This window comes from Ursus americanus, chromosome 9, assembly GCF_024610735.1.
Source record: "Ursus americanus isolate L20-20 chromosome 9, mUrsAme1.1.p, whole genome shotgun sequence".
Lineage (NCBI taxonomy): Eukaryota > Metazoa > Chordata > Mammalia > Carnivora > Ursidae > Ursus > Ursus americanus.
The window spans coordinates 3344547-3355197 of NC_142135.1; the positions used below are offsets into that span (position 1 = coordinate 3344547).

Genomic DNA, 10651 nt, shown 5'->3' on the forward strand with positions numbered 1-10651 from the left:
GGATGCAACATTGAGTAGGCTGCGTGGTGCTGGGGGAGCAAGGATGGGGCTGGGCCCTGGAGGCCTACAGAGAAGGACCACAGTCCATGACAGGGCCCAGAGGCAGGTCAGTCAGCGTGGCCATGGGCAGCATTGTCCCCCACGCATGGAGTGCCTGTGAGCCTGCCCTGCTTCCGTGTCCTAGGATCCCCGGGAGAAGAGCCCCTCTGGGTGTGGTTGGAAGCATGCTGGGGCTTGAAAGGGGAAGCTGGTCCACATTTTGTGGACCCTGACACGTGGCATACACGCTCAAAGCCCTTCCGCCTACCTGTGGGCTCCGGGTGGAGGGGCTCTGGCCAGCGGGCATCATTCCCCGGTGAGTTCAGCTGCTGGCTGGGCTGGCAAGTGCGTGGCGCCGCTCACCGCTGAGCAGGAAGGACACGAATAGCTCCTAGTGAGTGCGGTGGGCCGGGCCCTGTGAGAGCGCTCGGCTTGCGTGTGCCCGCGTAAATGTTCACATTGTCTCCATTTTCCAGAAGAGAAAAGTGAGCCACAGAGAGGGTAAGCTGCAGAACACAGAGCTAGCAAGTGACCCCACGCTCCCAGCCGCTGCGCACACGGCCTCTTCCAGAAAGTGCTGGAACACAGCATTTAAAAGATGAGGAGAGGAAGCCCGTGTTGTGCTTCCCCCTTGGGGGAGTGCCCTGGCACCTCGTGGGCAGAGAGCAGGGGTGCTGCTGAACACGCGGGGAGGTGCCGGGGAAGTGTGGCTGCAGGTCCGAGTGGGACCAAATGTGGGATTGTCCCATGCACGGAGTCTTGCATGTATAATCATTGTCTTATAAATACATAACCTTAATATATATAATTTCAATATGTCTGATGACTGTGGAAGCTTCCAGGCGTACACAAAAGTGTAATCCTCCCTGACCCCAGCCTCCATGCTGTCTGTACCTGACCCGTCTCGGTCGTCTCCACGCCTCCTACTGCTTGTCCCCTGCACTTGGAAACAGATCTCAGACCTCGTGTGACTTTATCAGCCAGGCTTTCTGTATGGACCATTAAAAGATACAAGGTTTTTTTTAAAAACACAAATACAGTGTGTTTGCCACACAAGTGATGCTCTTGGGGGGGGAGGGGGGGGGCGCAAGCCTCAGGCGTTCGGGCTTCCTTCTGCAGGCCGCCCGTGTTCCAGCAGCCCGTCATCTTCCTGGGGGCCGACGTCACTCACCCACCCGCTGGGGACGGGAAGAAGCCTTCCATCGCAGCCGTGAGTATCTGAGCTTCCCACTGGGCCTCTGCGGGTGACGTCTGACCGTTTGTGGCCCCACTCCTCACCAGGCTGCCTGTGGGAGGGCGCACAGCCCCAGGGCAGCGTGTGGCCAGAGCATCGTCCTGACAGCGGTTGAGGTTTACAGAGCAATTGGTGAAACAGAGTCTCATGGAAAATGGGTATTTGGAGGGGACTCTGCACGCGGCTAGATGTGTCTGAGAAGCGATGAGGTTGCGCTACCCGGAGGCCCAGCCCCACAGGACCAGCTCTGGCAGCAGGGGAGGCCTGCCGTGGGGTGGCTCCTGTCCTGCGGGGCCCCGTCTGCAGCCCCTGGGAGCCTGGGGCCCCTCTGCCCACTGGGGCAGACACTGCACGGGATTCGTGTGCCCACCTTCTTTCTGCTGCACTCCTCTTAGACATTTTTTATCTTTTATTATAAAACACTAAATGTAAAGTAGTTACATAGTCCAGAGTTCAGTGGAGGCCTTGCCCTCGTTCTGCCCGTGAGTTCCGTCTGGGCTTCCGCGGGCTTTGCCTCCCAGGCCCTGCACACCTGTGCTTTGCCCGCACTCGCTGGCTGTCTCCTGCCCTCGGAGGCTGAGCTGGGTCCCCGGGTGCTTGGGTGGGGCAGTGTAACTGCCTTTTGTTCAAGAAGCCCAGAGACATGTACTCAGAATAGTGTGGACTTTAAATGTTGAGTGCAGGGCAAGGGGTGCTCCCTCGGAGCGGTCTCCGACAGGATACCCCAGGGGTATGCACCCCGGCAGCCGAGTGGAGGGAAGGAAGCATCGGGCTCAAGGTTCGTGTCCCCAGCATCCCCAGTGGGGACTCCCAGAGGGACTTCTGGGCTGCTGTGCATTGTCACGTGCCTGACACCACTTAGGGCAGCTTGTCATACCCTCCAGACTCATCAGAGAATATTGGCATTTTCTGAGCACCTACGACCTGCCCAGCTCTGAGCTGGTGTGTAACTGCACTGAGTCATAATCTCATGGGGTAACTGTTAGTTTCCTCAGTTGACATATGAAGTCCAGAAAGGCCAAGCTGTATTGCTGAAGAGAAACAGCAGGAAACAGCTGAAGACTGCCCAAGGCTCACAGTTGGGGTCTGCGCCGTGCGGGGGGTCGGGTGCCACAGCCGGCAAGCCCCTGCAGGTAGGGGCTTGGCGCTCTCATTCCTTCCATCACAGCAGCTCTCTTTAGAGCAGTCACAGATGTGTGGCGCCAGCCACGTGCGTGGACAGGGCCAGCCACCATCTGGCCGCCCAGGGCTTCTCTCTGAGCCACATTGGATCCTGAGGTGTGGCTGATCCCCAGCCAGGGAGGCTGGGCCCCCCAGGAGGTGCAGGCTTCCCCAGGGTCCGTTGTGGGCCCCCAGCACATAGGGCGTGTCGTGTTATTCAGGGGCCGTGTTCCTCTGTCGAGTTAGCATTCCGTAATGTGATTCCTCCCCCTCGACTCAGCAATCCAGATATCTCCACTTCCTACGTGGAGTGCGGTTTTTACCTTGTTCAGTATTTTTCAGCCTTTCCTTGTTGATGAGCTAAGAAGAGCACAGCAGAGCACGGGACGTGATGGTGTCTCTTGTGCTCTCGCCATCTTGCACGCTGGGCTCCTTTGGCTTGGCCCTTTCAGGCAACTACATACGTGCCAGCCTGCCTTTGGGATGGTCAGCCGTTTCTGGGGGTCACGAATGTGCACTGATGGGCAAACAGCTTCTCTGGGTGAGCACTGTGCTTTGGAAAAATTAGGGAATCCTCAAATTGCTTTCTTGGGGCTGATTGAACTCGGTCACATCAGGTGACAGGCAGAGTAAAGGTTCGGAATAATCGCCTACTTTTATTAGACACGCTCGGCAAACTTGCATTCTCGGTCCTGTGTTTATGAACAGTCTTGCCCGCATACCAAAAAAAGGTTCGCCTCCGACAGCCTGCTGCCACGTCGCCGTGCCGTGAAGCTGGGGGTGGCGACGCATGGGTCCGCCCCCAGCCCCTTCCGTGGCGCACAGCCAGAGCAGGGGCTCCTCGCTCGTCCCTGCAGGTCGTGGGCAGCATGGACGCCCACCCCAACCGCTACTGCGCCACCGTGCGGGTTCAGCAGCACCGGCAGGAGATCATCCAGGACCTGGCCACCATGGTCCGCGAGCTCCTCATCCAGTTCTACAAGTCCACGCGCTTCAAGCCCACACGCATCATCTTCTACCGCGACGGCGTCTCCGAGGGCCAGTTTCAGCAGGTGGGCGCCTCGCGGTTTGCTCGGTCTGGGCTCTCAGAATGCCCGAGGGTCACCCGTTCGTCCTGCACGGTAGCCTCCTGGGCTCCCCGATGGACACAGTGATGTGGTTTCCATTCTGCCCCGCGGTCCTGTGGCCGTGCGTGGGAGGCAGGCCGGGGGAGAGGCCGTGCAGCCTGCAGCCGGGTGCCCTTCCAGAGGCGTGGTGGTGGGGAGGCTGTGGGTGGGGACACTTTTGTGTCTGGGGGTCACCTCTGTGTGTGGTGGGAAAGACAGGCTGCAGGGTGGAGGCCACAGAGGCATGGTGACAATTCTGGCAGGGGGCCGGGGGGACAGCTGGGCGGGGCCCCCTTGGAAGGAGGGTTCACAGGACCGGCCACCATCTGGATGCAATCTGGGGTTGATGTGTGGATCACGGGCACGGGTGGCTGTCCAGAAGGCAGGGGTGCCATCAGACGCAGGGCAGTGAAGAGGCGAGGCAGCGGGTGTGGGGAGCTTGTTACCATGCTCTGCTTCCAAGCACCTGCGTTACCTCCCTGTCACGGTGACCCGTGGTTGGCACTGAACCTGTCCTCGCCCAGCGTTCGGGAGCTCAATGCCCTGAGTCTGTCTCCTCCACATCGGTCCAAGCTGATTACACTTCCGCCCACTGCGGCCCAGCACACGCTTCACTGGAGATTAGCAGGGAAGGCAGAGGATACAGGGGCGCATGTCTGATCCCGTGGGAGACCCGCCAGGACGGAAGGTGTCCCGAGGGCTGCGCTAGTGTGTTTCGGGGGCCGCGGGCCACCCAGACACGTAGGCTGGAGAGCGCCTGATTGGGCAGAAGCAGGATTGCCTGGACCTCCCTGCTCCAGGGTGGGAGGCCCTCAGTTGGCAGGAAGAGCAGAATCGACACTCTGGCTGGGGCCTGCTAGAGCTTCTGCAGGAGGCAGGGCTGGTAGCTCCCGTGTTGTCCCCTCTCAGGTCCGAAGTCCGGGTGTGCCAGCCGACCTGGAAGACACCTCTTGTGCGAAACCTCTTGGGTTCCCTCAGTTGAGAATGTTCCCCTCTTTTGTGCCCCTAGCCCCTCATCCCCTCCCACAGCCATTCCTGCTGGGAGGGGTCTGTGCCATCTGGGTTGATCCCTCTGGGAACGTAGCCCACGCCCCACAGAATCCCCACAGCTGGCGCTTCTCAGCCCAGAACCCCAGACACTTTGCAAACATCGTAACACGACATTTAATTTGGACAGTGGTTAAAAATCTAAGGTGTGTGGTCCCTATAATGGCCTCATTACAGCGTGGTGGGTTGTTTGCCTGTTTCTCTCTGACACAGATGGTGAGAACAGTGTCTTACCGTGTTCGTACCCCGACTCCCAGGGGCTCACGTGCAAGCGCATTGGACGTTACCTGAGTCTTCGCAGCAAGCCTGCGAAGTAGGATGTTCCCATTGTAGAAGTGAAAAAAGCTGGGCATCAGAGAGGGTCCACGGCTTTCCCAAAGCCACGCAGCTACATGGTGGTAGGGCTAGGGTTTGAACTCAGGTCAAACTCCTGAGCCAGTGTTCCGTCTCGGGGTTCTCTCCCTCCTCTCCGGTACGGAAGACAGTTGTTGAATTGATTTGTTCATGTGTACGTGTCCCCCTGTGCCTCACTGCTCCTGTGCAGGGTGAGTGCCGTTTATGGAGCACTTAGAACATTCCAGAAACTGTGCTGAGCAATTTTATGCATTATCTAATTTAAACCATTTTACTATGAAACCTGGGTCTCGTCTGCTCAATTATATAAATGAAAAAACAAATGCAGGGGCGCCTGGGTGGCGCAGCAGTTAAGCGTCTGCCTTTGGCTCAGGGCATGATCCCGGAATCGCGGGATTGAGCCCCACGTCAGGCTCCTCTCCTGGGAGCCTGCTTCTTCCTCTCCCACTCCCCCTGCTTGTGTTCCCTCTCTCGCTGGCTGTCTCTCTCTGTCAAATAAATAAAATTAAAAAAAAAAAAAAAAAAGAAAGAAAGAAAAAACAAATGCAGAAAGGCAAAGTCACACCGCCGATCACAAGCTGCTGAAGCCGGAAGACTGAACTGAAGTGTTTGTCAAATAGCGCATGTTATTAAGGGATTCATCCTAAGGTAGAAAGAGGCCGTAAAAAGAGAATCTTCCTTGAACAAGTCTTTTCTTACCCTCAGGTTCTCCACCATGAGTTGCTGGCCATCCGCGAGGCGTGTATTAAGCTAGAAAAGGACTACCAGCCGGGCATCACCTTCATAGTGGTACAGAAAAGGCACCACACGCGGCTCTTCTGCACCGACAAGAACGAGAGGGTGAGGCTCTGGGACTGAAGAAGTGGCCGGAGTTCGGCGCTAGGCTGCGGGGCCGTGAGGGACACGGGGCTCTGCTCAGCCCTCACCCAGAGCCACGTGCAGAGGGGCCCGTGCCGACACTGCTGCTGTCCTGGGTTTCTGGGGAGACCCTGTCCTCAGAGGGGCTGCATGGAGAACCAGCCTTAAGCACTGGAGGAGGGCTCTCCTCAGTCCGGTGAGACATTTGGACCTCTGAAATCCCACAGGCCTGGGACAGGACTGGGCAGGAGATATCATTTGTCCAGTAAAGAAATTACCAAAGATCTGGCTCTGAAAAAGGCCGTGGCAGCCATGGCAGTGGGCAGAGTGGGTGGGATACCGCCAGCTGGGGACCCTCGGGGGGAGGTTGGAGTGCTGAAGGTGGCCCCGGGGACCCCAGCCAAGGGGGCAGCTCCCGGGCACCCAAGAGTAAGAAGAATGAGCATGAGAAGGATGCAAGGTTTATAGAGAAACTGCTGAGAAATCGCCACAGTTGGGAAAGGTAGGGGTCTTCCAGTTAAAAGTATTTTCCATGTTTCCAACAGGAGAAGTAAAAATAACCCTACCCATAGACTGCTGTCCTAAACTGCACAGCATCAGGTAGCCGCCTAAGAAAAGGGACATTCCCAGAAGGGAAGGAGACACTACACTGAGAACCAGCAGCCCTCCCATTGCTCAGTACCCACGCGCCAGAGAAGGCACAGCAGGGGAGAGATGCTGATGGTCTAAATGAAAGACAAGATACAGATTGCTAGTGAGAGAAACTTCGTCACAATCACAGGGATGATCCAGCAAGAAGGTCTCACAGCTGCAAGCTCGGATGTACCGAATGCAGTGACCTAAAAATAAGTAAAGGGAAAAAATACAGTGAGGCAAGAAACTGACAAATCCCCATCAGAGACGTGTATTTTAACACACCACGTCGGAAACCGGAGCAGGTACAAATGAGTAAAGGCTGGGAACTGGAAGGGCGAAATGACCAGGCCAGATCTCGCGGTTAGAGGCCAGCCGTCGACAGTTGAGTTCCCGTGGAAGGCATGTGAAAATTGCCTTGTACCTGGTCACAAGGAGATCTTGGGAGATTTGCAAACCCCAGTATTGGGCAAACTACATTTTTTTTTAATCATACAATTAAATTTTAAATCAGCAGTAGAACTAAAAAGACATTTAAGAAAGCCTGAAATTTTAAATTCACTCCTAAGTAGCACACGCATTAAACATGCAAAGGAAATAAAAATTACGAAGTAATCAGAACTGAATGAAAAGAGAATTTCATGTCAGACTTTATGCAGTGCAGCTGAAGCAGTTCTTGGAGAGAAGAGGACAGATTTAGATACATCGGTTGGAAAATAAGAAAGAGAACCATCCAGTGAGCCTGAAGGTACAAGGACAGAAGAGCTGCCAGTCCTGGGCGTGGAGGGAAGGCTGAGGAGTCCGTGTGCTTGGGCTCCCTCCCTCCTCTGCCTATAAACTGTCCCGGCCAGGAGTCACGAGGGCTCAAAGTCGGCTTGTTCCTACCCCCCAGCCCCACTCAGAATGGAGATAATGAAGGAGAAGAAGACAGAGCCGATTAACACACAAAACCTGCTTCTTTGAGGCTGGATAAACCTGGCAAGACTCAACACTGAAAAAAGAGCATACTTGTAACAATATTAAGAGCAAAAAGAGGACTATGACCCCAGAAGGGGGATGTGTTACTTAAATCATTATGGGATAGTAACAGCTTTATGCTGATAGATACATTAGAAGAGTTAGAAGAAATAGATACAGTTGTTTGTGGAATCACGCAAGTTACTAAAATCAGCTCCAGAGGATAATCTAATCATCATTTCCAAAAGGCGTCAGGCCCAGAGAGTCTTACAGGCAAGCTTCACCAAACCTTCAAGAATAGATGATCTTAACGTGTGGCAGAGAGTAGGAAAAAATAAACTGCTTAGCTTATTTTGTGAAGTTTATCCAGATTTTTATAGGCAAGTTTTACCAAACCATCAAAGAATAATCTTACAAAATTTTTCAGAGAATGGAAACGTTGGGGGGAGCTCACGAAGTTATCCTGATGGCAGCAAGTGTTGGCAAGGATGTGGGTGCTGGGCCGTGGTCAGGAGCACGGGTCTGGAGCCAGACAGCCTGGCTGTAGGCCACCCCTCAGCATCCGGGCTGCATGACCACGGGTGTCAGGCTCTCTGTAGCACCTTCCGAAGGATGTTGGGAAGGTGAGCTGAGCTAAGACACTAAGCACTTTGCAGCGTCCTTGGTACAGAGGAAATGCATGATTATGAAGACTCGCCTACGCTTTCAATGGGAGTGCAGACTGGTGAGCCAGCTTGGACGTGAGCCCTGGAGAAGCCCTCCTGCGTGTGTATAAGGAGACACGTAGAAGAATATTTCTTGCAGCGTTGTTTCTGATAGCAAACACTTAGTCTGTCTACTGACAGGAGGAAGGGTTGTGACGGATTCCTCTCCTGGCGTCATGCACAGCAATGACCAGGATAGACCATATGTGTCACATGACTACATCTCAAAATTGTAAATACTGAACACAAACAGCAGGTAGCAGAATGTATGATCCACGCGCACAGTCTGAAGACCTGCGAAGTAACAGTACAGGGCTAACGGAGACTTAACATGTGCAGCACAAAATAGAAGTACAGGTGGGAATGATGGGGTCTCAGTCGGAGACGCCACAGGGAAGGGAAGCGGGGGGGGGGGCACTGTTTGCAAACATTTTACTTTTAAAAATTAGAAGGTGTGAAAAAGGTTGGCAAGAAGTAAAACACATCCCTGAAGGTGCTCGGGAGTCACCCCGGGCTTTCTCTTGCGCGCGTGTATATTCGAAAGTCACATCACTAAGAGGTCAGCAACTTCCTGCTCACGGGTCTGGTTCCAGAGCTTCAGCGTCGTTGCTGCCCCAGCAGCAGCAGCTGGGTGTTCAGCGACTTCGTGATCCTGGAACGTACACTGGAGAGTTCGGTAGCGTGAGCTCATCTGTAGCCCAGCCCACACCCCTGCTTCTCGGGTGGTCTCTGGGGGAAAAGCGTGCCCCTTTGGGCGCTGGTGATCGAGCCAGCGAGTGTGGGCGTTCCTGACGGCCTTCGGGGTGGCCTGGCTCTTCTGCCTGGACTGCTCGGTGTGTGTGTGCGTGGACACGGACGATGACCCGTCAGGTGTCCACCGTGCATGGTCTTAGATTTGTATGTCGGTGACCTCAACAGTAACGAAGGAGCCCTTCGAGCATTACACACAGTTTGCTCAGTGAAGGGAACACAACTGCATTTCTCTCCTGAGCCTTTACAAGATGTGGGGACAGAGCACCGCAGCCCTCATAGGACAGAATTTAGTTACTTCTAGGGGTCAGTATTTGTGAAGTTCTTAGTGCTGTCATGCTGAGCAAATGTGTTTGCCAACTTAAAGACTAAGAGATGGGGCCGCCTGCGGTCAGGCAGGACCAGCATCAGAAGCAGTGAGGGCGAGGCTGATGTGCTTGCTTGCTTTCCATTGTTGTCCCTGGACATGTCTAATGGGTTCCTGTATTGCCGAAGGTTGGGAAAAGTGGAAACATTCCAGCAGGCACAACTGTGGACACGAAAATCACCCACCCGACCGAGTTTGACTTCTACCTGTGTAGTCACGCTGGCATCCAGGTAAGGACTGAGGGTCCCCGCTGGGCAGTCTCCGTGTCTCTGCGACGTGGTCCACATGCTCCGCAAACAGTCGCAGAGCGCGAGCCTCGTGCCAAGCTCTCTGGTGGGCGCGGTAGGGGAGTTGGGCAGGTAGTCAGGGAACAGGTGAGGGTGGGGAGTGTGGGGTGCTGGGAGGAAGGACCCACTGGCATGCTGTCATCAGGGTTCCCATTTTATTTTTTATTTATTTATTTTTTTTAAGATTTTATTTGTTTATTTGACAGAGAGCGTGAGAGGGAACACAAGCAGGGGGAGTGGGAGAGGGAGAAGCAGGCTTCCCGCCGAGCAGGGAGCCCGATGAGGGGCTCGATCCCAGGACCCTGGGATCATGACCTGAGCCGAAGGCAGACGCTTAACTTCTGAGCTACCCAGGCGCCCCCAGGGTTCCCATTTTGGATAAGATGAGGTCAGGCGGAAGGAGTGCGTGCAGAGGTGCGCTGGTGAGGCCCCAGGGCGGCCCATGCGCACGGAGCGTCATGAGCTAGCTGAGACGGGAGCCGTGACGAGGCCGCGGGAAGGGCGGCAGGTGACGGAGGTGCTGACTCAGAATCAACTCCTGCCCACCTAGTGGGGTTCGGCCTTGTCTCCCGCCACACATGTTTGCAGGACATACAGGGAAGGTCACCATGTGGCCCACCGTCACCTCATGACTCCTGGCCTCTGTCGGTGAAGAGGCCCATAGGTTTTTGCCCCTAAGCGTTCTCCCACAGAGTCCTTCGTAAGGGGGCTGACGGACGCATGGCTTAGCAGCAGCGCCCTCGTGTAGGTGAGTTCTGGACTTCTCGCTCGCACGTTCACTCCTCTGATCCTCTGATCTGCTTTTAGGGAACAAGCAGGCCTTCCCACTATCACGTGCTTTGGGATGACAATCGTTTCTCTTCCGATGAGCTGCAGATCCTCACCTACCAGCTGTGTCACACCTACGTGCGCTGCACGCGCTCCGTGTCCATCCCGGCGCCAGCATACTACGCCCACCTGGTGGCCTTCCGGGCCAGGTACCACCTGGTGGACAAAGAACATGACAGGTGAGTGGTGTGCCTTTCCTGGCGGGGGGCACGGCAGGGGTCGCTTCTGAAACCGGCTTTGGCAGCTGCATGTTCAAAATGAGAAGCAGGGGGGCCACGACGGCTGGAGCCACGCGTGACACAGACACCCAGACGGCAGCATCTTCA

General features: G+C 55.2%; 1 protein-coding gene across 3 annotated transcripts in view; it reads left to right on the plus strand.

Annotated features, from left to right (window-relative positions):
* The window catches only part of AGO2 (argonaute RISC catalytic component 2), a 111527-nt gene that overhangs the window by 88770 nt on the left and 12106 nt on the right, over positions 1 to 10651 (plus strand). For 2 of the 3 annotated variants that reach the window (XM_087864591.1, XM_045778062.2), the window contains 5 exons: positions 1159 to 1249; positions 3292 to 3486; positions 5647 to 5781; positions 9339 to 9440; positions 10305 to 10504. In XM_087864591.1, coding sequence (XP_087720717.1) covers positions 1159 to 1249; positions 3292 to 3486; positions 5647 to 5781; positions 9339 to 9440; positions 10305 to 10504 — 723 coding nt within the window. The remainder of the gene's footprint in view (positions 1 to 1158; positions 1250 to 3291; positions 3487 to 5646; positions 5782 to 9338; positions 9441 to 10304; positions 10505 to 10651) is intronic. The other variant, XM_045778061.2, reaches the window with a different exon arrangement.